This window comes from Bactrocera tryoni, chromosome 5, assembly GCF_016617805.1.
Source record: "Bactrocera tryoni isolate S06 chromosome 5, CSIRO_BtryS06_freeze2, whole genome shotgun sequence".
Taxonomy (NCBI): domain Eukaryota; kingdom Metazoa; phylum Arthropoda; class Insecta; order Diptera; family Tephritidae; genus Bactrocera; species Bactrocera tryoni.
The window spans coordinates 7791076-7805849 of NC_052503.1; the positions used below are offsets into that span (position 1 = coordinate 7791076).

The 14774-nt window shown below is 39.3% G+C and overlaps 1 protein-coding gene across 13 annotated transcripts in view; it reads left to right on the forward strand.

Moving 5' to 3' along the window:
* The window catches only part of LOC120778132 (phosphatase and actin regulator 2), a 220740-nt gene that overhangs the window by 201632 nt on the left and 4334 nt on the right, over positions 1 to 14774 (forward strand). For 10 of the 13 annotated variants that reach the window (XM_040109846.1, XM_040109845.1, XM_040109843.1 and 7 more), the window contains 3 exons: positions 1364 to 1393; positions 11826 to 12172; positions 12314 to 12590. In XM_040109846.1, the coding sequence (XP_039965780.1) occupies positions 1364 to 1393; positions 11826 to 12172; positions 12314 to 12590 (654 nt within the window). The remainder of the gene's footprint in view (positions 1 to 1363; positions 1394 to 11825; positions 12173 to 12313; positions 12591 to 14774) is intronic. The other 3 variants (XM_040109851.1, XM_040109852.1, XM_040109853.1) reach the window with 3 other exon arrangements.

The window sequence follows — 14774 nt, forward strand, 5'->3', positions numbered from 1 at the left end:
TTCATATATATACTGAATTGAGGTTATGCCCTGAAAAGCTGAAGTGTTTTTACAATTTTGGCTTAAGATCGACCGACTATGAATAAAACTAGTAATTTTTGCGTCAGATTTTTCAATTTGTATATAAAGTTTGCCGCGATGTTTGTAATACCCAAAAGGAAGCGTATAAGACCCTATAAATTGTCGTCTTCCTGTATACATATATGCGAATTAGTTCAGTTTTTGAGATGTCGGTCTGAAATTTTGCACACGAGCTTTTCTCCCTATGAAACTAATCCTTTGTTGAAATCGCCGATATCGGTCCACTATAGCTTATAGCTGCCGTACAAACTGAACAATCCGAATAAAGTGCTTGTATGGAAAGCTTTTTCATTTGACGAGATATCTTCACGAAATTTGGCATGGATTATTGCCTAAGCCAATAATGCAGTCTCCGAAGAATTTGTTCAAATCGGATCACTATAGCATATAGCTGCCATACAAACTGACCGATCCAAGTTGTTGATAAGAAGGGTATTAAGATTCGGTGCAACCGAAGTTAGAGTTTTTGTTGTTTTCATAGAAATAGAATCTCAAGCTAACTTATGCATGTGATTTTCAATCGGGTCTTGATATATTTTAAATTTCTATAGGCTCAGCGAGACCAGATAGTCTCATACCGATCGCATCAAAATTATAATTGCTTATTACGGACGCCATTTTCAGTATTGGAAATCCGTGTAAATTTAGTTTTAAAAATAATTTTTTAAGTAAATAAAAATTATTGTGTTGAAATTTAAACCAAAATTGTGAAAGCATCATAATTTTTGTAAAATTAATTAATTCAAATTTACTTTCCAATTTTAACTCGGTTCACCAAAAAAAAAAATACAAAACTCCTTACGCAACGTAGTGGTTCCAATTTACAGAGTTTTTGTCCACTTCCTTTTTAATATATTCTAATATCGATCCTTCCTCTCCTTGCATATATATTACGGTTAATTTATGCGAATTTCCTCTGTGTCACAGATTTTATAATCATTTTAGTAAACAAAAAAAAGATTGAACTTTGTACACATTTTTACTAACCAAAAAAACGCAATGCCCAACATGCGAAACCTTTCCTGCAATTAAACAAAAAACTTGTATAATTTTATATACTATACTTTCTTCTTTTCTTTCTTTTTCCTACTTATTTTCACTCGCCAACCAAACGCCTCAAAAAATCTAATAAAAAATAAAAACAAATGCAAAATGAAATTGCTCAAAAATCAACCAACAAATCAACAAAAAAAAAACACAAAAACAAAAAACGAATATCGAAAAAATCGGCAAACAAAATCCAACGCATTTGTTTTTCACATTCGTTCTACCCCCGAATTAGGCCAATACTACGACCACGGATTAGAATATGGTAATAATTTAGATTATGTTATCAATTTGAATGGTTTCTTGTGTGTATTTACTTTCTCACTCTCGCTCTCTGTAACGCTGTCGCTGTACACCCACACGCCTACCAAATAAACAACACAACACCAATAACCGAATAACCGAATAACCATGCTTTTCAAATTAATTTCATGAATATTTGAAGAATAACAAAGCTAACTGCAGCCGATGTTTCGATTTTGCGTTGTTATTATTATTTATTTATTTAGTTATTTATTTGTGTGCTGACCACTCTACCACCACCTCGGCAGCCTCCTTTCCCCACTCTGACGAGTCCATGAGTCCATCATACTTTGCCAATTTCCAAACATCCAAACATGCAACTAAACAATTTATATTCCATCGATGTAATTTATGATGCATAACGGTTTGATGTGCTCGTGTATGTGTTTGTGCACGCCTGCGGCATTTCCTTTTCCTTTACTAACACACTAACACCAATGCTCGTGCAGAGAATGTGCACATAAGTGTATTAAAGCATGCTCTTGACTATATTTCATTGTTAGCGTTGTTGTTTTTGTAAACCTTATTTGCCATAATAACTGTGCATGACGAAGTGATTGCAATATTCATTAATTTTCAGTGTGTGAAGCTTGAAGCGAACTTTACTTTCATTTGTTCGAAATATTATTATAAGTAATATATACCCGAAACAAATCGAATTTGCGTGAATTTTTCGAATAATTTATAAAAAACGTTTTTAGTAGAAGTGTTCGCTCCTCTCGGGGTAATCGAAAATCTCCGAAGTTGCTGCTACCACGTAAGAGAAACCGTATCTTGTATCCTTCGCTACAAGTAAGCGCAAATGTTCAGTGAAAAATCATCAGTCATTGTGCTCAATCAGGTTTGACATTCCATCATCTTGGTACAACGTTTGAAAATCGTTCAAGAAATTCACGAAAAATCTGAAAGTCCGAAAATCATCTTCTCAGATGAGACCTATTTCAGGCTTAATGGCTTCGTCAAGAAACAGAATTGCCGCTATTGGAATGAGTAAAATCTCGGAAAAGCAATTGCATACTCAAAAACTTACAGATTGTGGTATGGCGACATCATCGGTCCTTATTTCTTTCGAAGCGTTATAACACGATGTTGGCCGATCTTTTTCCCGGGATTTTAGGAAATCGGAGCAGACGATCTCTATTTCCAACAAGACGATGTGTCGCTTCCCACTTAAATAGCCGCCAATATCAGACAATTGATTATTTTCTCTAGTCGTGCCTTAAATCAACGAGGAGCACGAAGACAACAATCAGCGTACTTTAGTCGAAACTCCAGCCGAAATCCAGCACCGGGTCATCGAATATTGGCGTAAAGTCAGTAGAGATACGCAAACGGTGCTCTGATGGTCGATATTTGGTTCAAATCATAATTGGCATAAAATAATAAAAACCGAACCCATTTGGAACAAATTTGAGTGCTTTATTTCATTTTAACATCTCGTCGTTCTTCTTGGCATACCCTGTATCTGTTAAAACCTGTGATACTTGTGTACTTTAAATTATTGCTTTTTAATTTTTTTGTATCTTGTTTTTGCTATTTCCGTACTGCCAAACTTATTTGATTTCTTTGCTTTCAATATGTGTCCACTTAATCATAATGTTTGAACAAATCTTCGCGGCAACCTTCGTCACTGTCAACTTTTGGCATTCGAGAAGAGAGAAAAGCAAACTACGTGTTTAACAGGAAATGCTATATATGTACATATGTATTATATATTTTGAAGAAAAATATTTTAAAAGTTGGCATATATTGTAACAAAAAAGCGTCCGGAAATTGTAAATAAATCGCAAAATATTTAATTATTCATCAATATTGATTTTGTCGCCTTTAAAGTAATCCCCATCAGATGCTATACACTTATGCCAACGATTTTTCCAGTTCTCGAAACACTTTTCATAAGTACTTTTTGGTATGGTTTGCAGCTCCTTCAACGAATTTTGTTCTAACTCTTTGATTGACTGAAAATGGGTTCCATGCAGCGGCAATTTCAGTTTGTGGAACTGGAAAAATGTTACACGGAGACCGATCTGACGAATACGGCGGCTGATCGATGGCATTCATTGCGTTGTTTGCTTTAAATTCGTTCACAAATGTACTTTTTTTCAAAAACTTTAGCTTTATCGGGACGAGTCGAGCAAGAACGCGTTTCATACCCAAAATATCCACCAAAATAGTTTGAAAATTCGTCATCTCTCTGACACTTGCCTGGCGAGTTTCAAGCACCATATCCCTCGCTGTTTTAATATTTTCATCAGTTAAAGAGTTCGAAGGTCGTACAAAACGAGGCATGTCTTCAACGATCTCTCGGCCGTCTTTGAAGGCTTTGTACCACTCTTAGGCTTCTGTTTTTGATCAAACTTAATCACCGTAAGCCTTTTTCAACATTCGGTGTTATTTCGCACACGAAATTTGGTTAGGCCCGTCTATATATGGTGCGCACTGGCTTACTATAATCTGCCAAAGGCTGTCACTTTCACGAAATTCAACCAGTAAACTGCTTCTGTTCCTTATTGTGTCGACTTGGCAACTCTTCTTCTTACCCATTCCAAAGAATTGTTTTAAACACCTACTGTCAGCTTTTGTAATATAAATAGTTTCGCAGAAATTATACTTCATGCTGCCATATAACTGTAAAAGGCACTGTGACATAATATTTATTTTGCCCGTGATTGTGTGTGTTTTGCTTTCCCATGGAACTTGCTTTTTTTTTTTTGCTTATTTTACGAAGATCATAGTTGTACACATACTAAGAAGCTCGTATGCTTAAATTCTACTCTAACGGTATACTCATGCCAGCATTGTTGATTTCAAAGAAATTCCGGAAAAAAAACTTCATCTTTATTCAATTCAACAATTTTTCATTTCAAGCGCAACCAAGCGAGAGCTTCCTAAGTCATTTTTCGCCATTCTATATTTTGTTTTTGTTTCTTTTTTTATCCAAAGAAAAATATTTTATTTATTTGTGGGTACGTCTGCTAAGCAAAATATGACTAGCATCACATTTACGTGTGTGTGTGTGTGTGTGCTGTTGTAGTATGCAAAGGAAGGGTATTCATTCTGTACAAAAATATTGTGAATTTTCATTTGACTTTATTGGCACGTTGCCGGACTAGTTTTGCTTGTATTGCAACAACAAAAGCGTAAGCGGCAATTTTCATATTGAATTCCAAATTATTTGCTACATTTCACAAAATCGCATAAATACTAACTTGATGCAGACATTTATTGTGCACTCTTGCAAAGTTTGGCAGAGAGAAGCGTCGGGAGCGTTTTGCACGAGCGTTTGAGCGGAGTATTTGTGTACAAATAAGTTGCATATTCAAATGTGCAGACGTGCGTGGCACACAAAATAAGTTGGTCCAGTTCGCTTTGTGTAGATTTCTTCTGGAAAATTTTGCATTTTGCATAGTTTGAATTGCAACGGAGGCGCACAGAGGGCACAAAGAAGGGAAAGCAGAGTTTCATATCATTTACTGAAAAGGTGAAAAAGTTGATGTGTGTGCGCATATGAGATCAATGTCAGCAGGGAAGGCCGTTATTTACTCAGTATTTGTATAAAGTCAATCTGAAGTCTTTGCTGATGATTGGAGTGCAATCAATATTGCATAATGACAAGTTGCCCTTATTTTAATTCATTCTAATTGAACATTTTAAACACTCTTTTTTCAAAAGTTTAAATTTTGAAAATTCAAAAATCCAAAATTTTTCATATAGAGTCGAAATAAAGAACACGTGCGCAATATTTTGCCTCAAAGAACACAAACAAGTCTCCCAGACAAAAATGTTGATTGTAAATTTTGGCCATATAAAGTGTGATCCATTTCGAAGTTCACTACTTTTTTAAGGAAAAAACACAGCAACTTCAAATTTTATGGTAAATATTTATTATCATTCGAAAGAAGATTCTTTGGCATTTATTCTTTGAAGATTATCTCTTTCAAAAGTTGGTCGCGGCTACGTTTCAGATGGTCCATCCGTTGAGTCCACCTTTCGAAGACTCGTTCGAGCATTTCGACTCGCGAATGACACACGTGATGTTTTGCTCCAAGACCTGAATCGAAGCGGGATTGTCCGCATATACTTTAGATTTTACATGTACACACAGGAAAAACGTCTAACGGTGTGACATCACAGGAGCTTGGGGGCCAATCGACCGGCCCAAAACGTGAAATTATCTGCTCACCGAAGTGTTCTCTCAATAAATCCATTGATTGAAGCCATGCGTGGGAAGTGGCACTGTCTCGTTGAAACCAAATATGGCCGAGATCACCAGCTTCAATTTCAGGCATCAAATAGTCGATTATCATGGCGCGATAATGCCACGTTCTCACTGGCTTACATTTTGAAGAAATATGGACCGATATGTTCACCGATACACAAACCTCACTAAACCGTTGCTTTTTCTTGCCCTCATCGCCCTCATCGCTGAACAAAATTTGGCTTCAAAACGTTGCAATTTTTCAAGATTCCATAGAGCAAAACAATGTCACTTGAGAAGTTCGACCAGCTTCAGTTCCTGCACAAGCTGTATTTTGTACGCTTTCAATTTAAGATCTCGACGTAAAATGCGGCAAGTCGTTCCATACGTTAGACCGAGTTGCTGCAAACGGCACCAAATCGACTCTCCACGGTCTTCGTGTACATTCCCAGCTACGGCTGCTACATTTTCTTCACTGTGTGCTCGACGTTGTCTATTCGGTCGAGCATTATGCAATAATGAATACTGGATCTCAAAATGGGCGATGTGTTGCGAATAGTAAGCTCAATCGGCCATTTATGTTTACCATAAGTTGAGCGAAACGCGGGAAACACTTTCTTTATAGAACGTGAATTTTCGTAATAAAGTTGAACGATTTGTAAAGTTGTTTCAGGCGAAAGTCTTTTCATGATGAAATACCAGACAATACTGATCAAAAATAACATGACAGCTTGCCACGACTCACGCGTGATCTGTCAAAGAAAGATTATTCAAAAAATTACCTCTTCTTGGATCACACAAGTCGGTTTAGTCATGTCCATCTATCTGTCTGTATATATGTATGTACCTCAGTTTTTGGGATATCGATCTGCGATTTTGCACACATCCTTTGTTCCTCAACAAACAACCAATTTTTTTGGAATGTCCGATATCGGACCACTATAGCATATAGCTGCTATACAAATTGAAGAACCGAAATCAAGTTCTTGTAAGAAAATGTTTTCATTTGTGAAGGGTATTATAGCTTCGGTACAACCATTAATGCTTTTCCTTTTTTTTATTAATTTAACGGCTTCTATTTACTTAAGATCATATACAGTAATGAATGTGTGCGTGTGAGTGCTATGTATTAGATTATAATAAGTTTGACGTGCATTTAGCTTTCTAATTTTTAAGTTACTTCCACAAGCAGTAATTATTTCTCGTGTCAAATATTGAAACCACATTCACACACACACATATAGAGTACAACCATAAATACTCAGCAAAAGTTCGCTTGCCTGCACTCAGGCAGAACTTAAGTAAGCCTATATTTACAAGTTTGCCGATGTGCATATATCTACATACATGCATACATACATATGTATATATGTATTGTATTGTATGTATACTGTTATAATGGATATATGCGTGTGAAAATACGACGCGCGTCTTTTACTCACTCGCTTCCGCCGTCGACGCCATTCGGCGTGTTAAGTGCTCTTAAATTGTTTATGTTGCATAACCACCGTGCCCCAAAGTGTGTTGTGTGCTGTAAATTCAGTAAACAAGTTTGCACGACACCCAATTGCGCACCCGCACTCACACACACACACACACACGACGGTGGGGCCATTCAAATTCACCGCGAATGCAACAGTGACTTATGACGCGCATTCACACGCACACGCACACACATACATTCAAAATCCGTTTGTTTGCGTGTATGTGTGTGTATTTTGTGCACCTTTTCCGTATGGCCGCGCCGACTTGCCGCACCGTGTGCCACGTTAATAAATATCCTGTTGCGCGGCGCTGCTCTCGTTAACCTCGCGCGCCCTTTTCGGAGGCTTTGTCTATGTGCCACGCGCTGGAAATGGCTAAAGTACTCATTTTTCCAACGTTTTTCCAAAGAAATCAAATAGGAAAAGCGTGGAAACGCTCGTGTGCCTTTGTGCTCGGCATAACTTTGGTTCCGCTTGGCGCATTCCAAGTTTCGCGCTTTCGGAGTACTTTCTTAAAATATTCCTTTTATGACTGCTGTGAATTTTATTTTTAATTTCGCTGTCGCGGGGGTGTGCGTATGTGCTGCTGAATATATGTATGTATGTTCATTATATAAATCGCAAATCATAAAAGTTGTGCGGAATTGAATTGAAGCATCCATAAATTTCGAAACGCATTGTTGCTGTTGTGGCTGCTTTGACGTGCTCGTATGTGATACGGGCTTCGGATGTGGTGGGGCGCCCTGTGATTTACTGCAGATCATTCAATTTTTAATGGAAAAGTTGTACGCATCCGGAGCATTGAACGCTCGCACATTCTCCTACGCGCGTGTTATTAATATGGATACTGGCAGCTCATTTACTTTGTAGATAAACTTTTCTGCATTTGCTTTAGATTTATTTTCGTTTTTTGTTTCAAGCATTCAGAACATTTTTCAAACTGAAACTAATATCAAAATAAGCAACAAAAATGCTTAATTTTATTTAGTCGCTGACAGTCATTTAATTTTTTGTCTGATGTCCTCTAGGTAGGCATTCATGGCTCAAGAGCTCTGAGCAACATATTGCTTATAGAGGGTGTTTTCAAAAGAACGCTACAAAAGTAGATCGATGGGGACCGCAAACGAGATCACATTATTTCCGCTCTTTTGACATTTCTCTTCAATAAGGTTTGCCATTTCATTATGAAAAGATATACGATCCAACAACGAGTCGAAATTATTAAAATTACAGGCGAAATTCGGAGTCAGTGACCTCAACTTTAAGAGCGTTACATCCAATTTATGGTCGTCATAAAAGTCCAGTCAGATCAACAATTGACAGTCTCGTGGAAAAATTTGAATCCACAGACACAATACGAAATGTTTTCGTGCCAGTGAGACAAAGAAGTGCCCGTACTATCGATGGTATTGCTGCCGCTAGCGCATCAATTGAGCAAGACCCAAATCAGTCTTTCACACGTCGTTCTCAAGCGTTGAGCATCTCTGTGACGTCGTTGTGCCGAATTTTTCTAAAAAATATTGACCTTCCTCCTTGCAAGATCACATTGACTCAAGAACTGAAGCCCCTTGACCAACAGAATCGGCGTATGTTCGTGAATTAAGCTGAGCAAACACTCGAAAATTATCTGGATTTTCATGGAAAAATCATCTTCAGCCATCAGGCTCATTTCTGGCTGAATGACTTCGTCAAAAAGCAAAAAATGCATTATTCGTCAGGCAGCAATCCACACGTACTTCATGAGTCCCCATTGCATCCCGAAGAAATTACGGTTTGGTGCGGCTTATGGTCCGGCGGCGTCATTGGGCCGTACTTCTTCCGCGATGATTAAGACCGGCACGTTACTGTGAATGGCAATCGCTACTGCTCAATGATAACCGATTATTTTTGGCCCGAATTGGATAATATGGACTTGGACAATATGTGGTTCCATTAGTACGGCGCCACAAGCCGCACAGCGAGTGTCACATTCGATTTATTGAAAACCCAGTTTGGTGAACGTGTTGTCTCACGATATGGCCCAGTCAACTGGCCGCCTCGGTCGTGCGATTTAACGCCGTTAGACTATTTTGAAGTCTATGGTCCATGCCCTCATCACTAGCTGTCCAACTAACCTCACTTAAAATGCTTTGTTACAGTTCATTGCCATAAAATAATCACTCACTTTACGAAGAAATATGAATTTTAACTTCAAAAATACTCAATTTATTTAAAATTCAACTATTTTTGTTGTTGGCAGCACTTTATTAAATTGCGAATCGCAGACACTTTTTTACTGACAACAATTTTCAATCGCGAACCAATTAAATATGCAATATCAATGTTAAATTTATAGCGCGTTGAGTATATGTAACGGTGTATGTACATATCATATGTTCGTGCATATGTACAAAATATTGTAAATGATGTTAGTGCAGGCGTTGGGGCCGTGCTGCGGCAGGAAGCAGCCTCGGTGTTCACTTCGTTTTATCTCCGCCGCGCAATGATCATTAAGCACACCAAACTTAATGCCTGTTAACTGAAGACCCCTCCTTCCCCCTCATAAATATATGCAATATTACTGAATACACGTATACGCTCACAAACACAAGCACTTGCCATGAGTGTGGAGTGAATAACTCTGATATCGAGGCAGACACATGCACAGGTGACTGCGGCGCGGCATTGCATACTATATGAGTACACTGCCTACAGAAAACATCGTGCATTATACAAGTAAATATATATTTTTGAAAAATATAGGCGTTAATTTTTCTTTCCTTATATGCTTAATAGAACTGAATTCTGGTACTGAAAGTCATTCCTCAGCTCATGCTATTGCATAGTGGTTTTCAGTTTGCGTTCTATGTGTGCAGAATCCTTAGGTTGGGTTAAGGTAGATGGCTGATCTAAGATCGCACGTAGATCGCTATATGTTGTCCTTTGCGGAGCCATAGAAAAGAAGTTGAGTTGAGTTATTTTCACCTCATTTTTTTCCATACACTCTCTGCAGATGTCATCTGGTAAGATTAAAGTGGATGCAATAGCTTGTTAAAAGTCATACAATTAAGGAGAGGCTAACCTTACTGAGGACAAAGATATCACTAGATCTCTTGCAATCGATCTTTGGCCAAAAGGCTTTTGCGGCAGCGCATGTTCCGACGGTGGCTCAGCACTGTCCCAGCTTCTACAAAGCCCAGCTATCTACTTCGTGGTAGAACACAAGAAGATACGGGAGCACCGACCCGCTTCCATTCTAACGTTAGTGGTTCTAGGTAGCCTCTCCTTGCTAGCACATCAGCTTTACAATTTCTTGTGATTGTGTTGTGGCCTGTCACCTATACCAGTATTGTCACAAAGTCACTCGATGCTATTGCTAGCGAGGTTAGCCACTCCTAGACCAGCCCTGAACGCACCGTCAATGAGTTCAAGGCTGGTATCGCCGTTCTGCTATCTGAGTAGATGGTCACTTCTCTAAAGGAGGCTGCATTCCGGAGCAGTAAATCTACTGTTACCGTAATGACTGCAACCTGGGCTTGGAAAAATCAGGAAGCCTGAAGCTAGAGTTGCTAGAGAGCGCCTGACAGTAAACCTCTCCACCAACCTACTCCCAAGCTTAGCTGAAACCTTAAAATAGCATAAAATTTGAACGCAGACAAATTTCAAGTCAGTGCACTTGTCGCACGCACTGTGCGTTGGGCCTGTTGACTTCATGCCTTCGTGCGCGGATGCGAGAGTAAGGCGTACACATTCACGTCCAGGAAGATATGCATTGCTGAAAGAATATTAGTGTGCTCACGTATGACGGCTGCAGGCTCACTGACTTTTATGGTGTCTGCACTACACACACACACACACAGTAGCATACGCTCAGTTCATTTTATCTGCATGTTTCACCGCATTTCACTTTAAATGTCATCAAAGCGCAAATAATTTTACGCTCAGTATATTTGCATGTCGACACACACACACTCATAGCCCACGCATCCTGTGCTCAGACCGGTGGTACAGGTGGAGGAACGGTTCAGAGCAGGGCGGCTGACACATTCATTTCCGCACTGCTGACTCAGTTTTAATTCCTTTTTGTTTTTGTTTCGGCTTCATATTTTATTTAACTTCGTCGACGCGGAACTCGCTGCCAAAAGGCTTGTGGGTGGCTTTGTACGGCAGCCAGATAAATTATGAAAAGTATTACAGCTTTTAAATTGCTGGGAGAGTAGAGCTAACTCATATATGCATTTTTAGCAATAAAAATTTATTTTTTCAAACAAATTTTATAATTTTTTATTATTTTTCCGAAATATTCTCTTTAAACTTTTACTTCGAAATCTGTAATTTGTTACTTCGTGTGTATTTCTAGCGTATTTTAAGTTTATCTTAGTTTCTGCATGTGTGTATGTATGTGTGGCAACCCTTAGACATCACTGCCAAGCACACAGCTGCATGCTTAACGGTACCTCATAAATAATTTGTGTATTTGTGTTTTATTTATGTATTAGTGTACACTTGTAACACGCACGACAACAACACTTGCCAGAAAAAAGAGAACACACACACACACCCACTTAATAAAGTATAAAACCAAACAGCATTAAATAGTAATCGAATAAATCATGGCAAAACGTTTTTTACTTATCTTTTACACACTTTTGTTTGCTCTTTATTTCAAACCAAAACAAAAAAAAACATTTCTCGCTGTCTCGCGCTTAATGTTGCGGCTTTCGCTTAACCAGCAGGCAGCAGGTGTTCAACATCAATCTGCCGTGCACCGTCGAGAACAAGGAGAACACTCGGCCGTTTGTGATACGCGAGAGCAGCAGCGACAGCGACGAGGGCGACGGGCGCATACTCTATCGCGACGACGACAATGACCGGCAGGCGAAGATTGCGCGCAAGGAGTCACTGTCGCTGAAGCTGCAACTGCGGCCCGACAAGCAGGATCTGATTAACCGCAACATTCTGCACCAGGTGACCGACAATGAGATCAAGGAGTCGAAGGAGGCCATTGGCGCACGTCTCATACGCCGACTGTCGATGCGACCCACTGCCGAGGAGTTGGTGGAGCGCAATATCTTAAAGAGTGAGTATTTCAATGGCAAGCAAACTTGCTCACACAATACTACTACCGTTACCGTGTCATTGTATTTGTGTTGTTTGCGTTGTTTGTTAATTACCGTGAATTTATATAATTATTGTTGCAAATTATTTCTTATTGGTTCAGCACAATCACCCGCCGAAGAGAAGAAGCAAAAGGAGGAGAAGAAATCGTATTTGCTGCGAAAATTGAGTTTCCGACCCACCGTCGAGGAGCTGAAGGAGAAGAAAATCATCCGTTTCAACGATTACATTGAGGTGACACAGGCGCACGACTACGATCGGCGTGCGGACAAGCCATGGACAAGACTGACGCCGAAGGATAAGGCTGCCATACGCAAGGAATTGAATGAGTTCAAATCGTCGGAGATGGCGGTGCACGAGGGTAGTCGGCATTTGACGAGGTAAGTTTATTTTTTAATCCCTGAACAGGATATACATATGTATAATGTTTGCCACCTCGAAGTTTGTAATAAAAGAAGCTTTTAGAGTAAGGTATATATAATGGGTGATCCATTTCGAGGTTGTCTACTTACTTTGGTATTTATTTTTTGAAGATTATCTCTTTCAAATGTTGGCCGCGTCTACGACTCAAAAGGTCCATCCGTTCAATCCTATTTTTCTATGACTCGTTCGACTGGTAACTGGCGAATGACACGAGTGAAGTTTTGCTCTAACACCTGGATTGCAATATTGTCCGCATATACTTAAAACTTTCCATATTCTCACAGGAAAAAGTCTTACGGTGTGATATCACACGATCCTGGTTGCCAATCGACTGGCCCAAAACGTGAAATTATCTGATCACCGAATTGTTCTCTTAATAAATCCATCCACTGATGCGACGTGTGGGAAGTGGCGTCTTGTTGTTGAAACCAAATAAAAGACATTTCGGCACCGAGATCTCGAGCTTCAATTTCTAGCATCAAATAGTCGGTTATCATGGCGCGATAACTGTTTCCATTGACGGTAACCTACTCACCGACATCATTTTTGAAACAATATGGACCGATGATAGCCACAAACTACACAAAACCGTTGCTTTTTCTGGATGAAATGGCAGCTCTTGAATCTCTTTAGATAGCTCTTCGTCCCAAACGCAATAAATTCGCGGCATACCCTTTGAGCTAGAAATGGGCCTCGTCGCTGAACAAAATTTTGCTCGAAATCTTCGAATCTTCTTAAAACTTTTCAAGAGCCCATAGAGCAAAGCGATGTCGCTTGGGAAGAACGAGCGGCTTCAGAGCTTTTGCAAAAGCTGTACTTTGTACGCTTTCAATTTAAGATCGCGACGTAAAATCCACCATGTCTTTCCATTCGTCAGTCACACTCGCTGCGAACGGCGCTGAATCGACTCTCATTCATGTACTGCGTGCTGGATGTGATCTATTCGGTCGAATATTATCCAATAATGAATGCTGAGTCTCAAGATAGGTGATGGTGGTGTGAATAGTACGCTCAGTAGACCGATTATGTTGACTATAAGTTGAGCGAATCGCGCGAAACACATTCTTTACAGAACCTTTAATCGTTGTTCAGGCGTGAGTATTTCCATGATGAAATGCCAAACAACATTGAAGAAAAATAACATGAGAACTTAACGCGACTCACGCGTGATGTATCAAAAAAAAGGCTATTTAAAGAAGTACCTCTACTTGGATCAGCCGTTAAGTAATCAACGGGACGAGCTGAGTCGACTCTGTCATGTTCGTCTGTTTCTATCAATACACATACGTAAAGTTGTCGATTTGTAATTTTTAATACGTCCTTTGCTGCTCGAGAGTTGCTGATTTCGCGGAGCTATATATAATATATAATCCTGCCATTCTGATTGATCAAAATCATATCTTCGCGAACTTTGGCACGGAAAATTTTCCAAGGCAACGATAGAATCTCCGAACAATTTGTTCAGATCGGAGCAATGTCGCATATAGTTACCATTCAAACTGATGAAGAAGATGTTTTTATACTCTTTATGCTATATGAAAAGCTTCGCGTCGAAGTTAACGTTTTTTGGCATTTCATATACATATGTATGTATGTATAGCTACTCGTCCCTTTGAACTGCAAATTCATTTCAAACCTTTCCCGCGACAATCGGGTCTTCGTAAACGGAACGGATCCGGATTTTTATCCAGCCAAGGACTGTCAAACCGGCAGCATTTCTCCAAATTACTTCAGCAGTGTTTTCTACCGGTACAACAACAACAACCACAGCCACAAATTCAACTGTATAGGACCCAGAAAAGTAAACATCTCATAATAGGCGTTGAGTAAACTTTCCCAAAGTAGAGTTTAAAGCATAACATAGTAGTTTGGTATTTTTTTTTAATTTCCTCACTTTTCGTAAAGCCGAAAGCCAACTATTTTGACTTCAAAAATTCATTTTGTTTTATTTTAAAGATTTCCACATTTTACATGCGCTCCTCCGCTCCCCGCTGAAGAGCCGCAACCGCTGGGCATCGTTTCCGTTTATGTAATTCGCTCTGTCGGTGGCTTTGGCCTGTCAATTGGCTTAATTAAAAAGTCATTTGGGCATTACTTTTGCGGACAAAAGACCACTAAAACCATTGCCGTTGGTTCAGCTT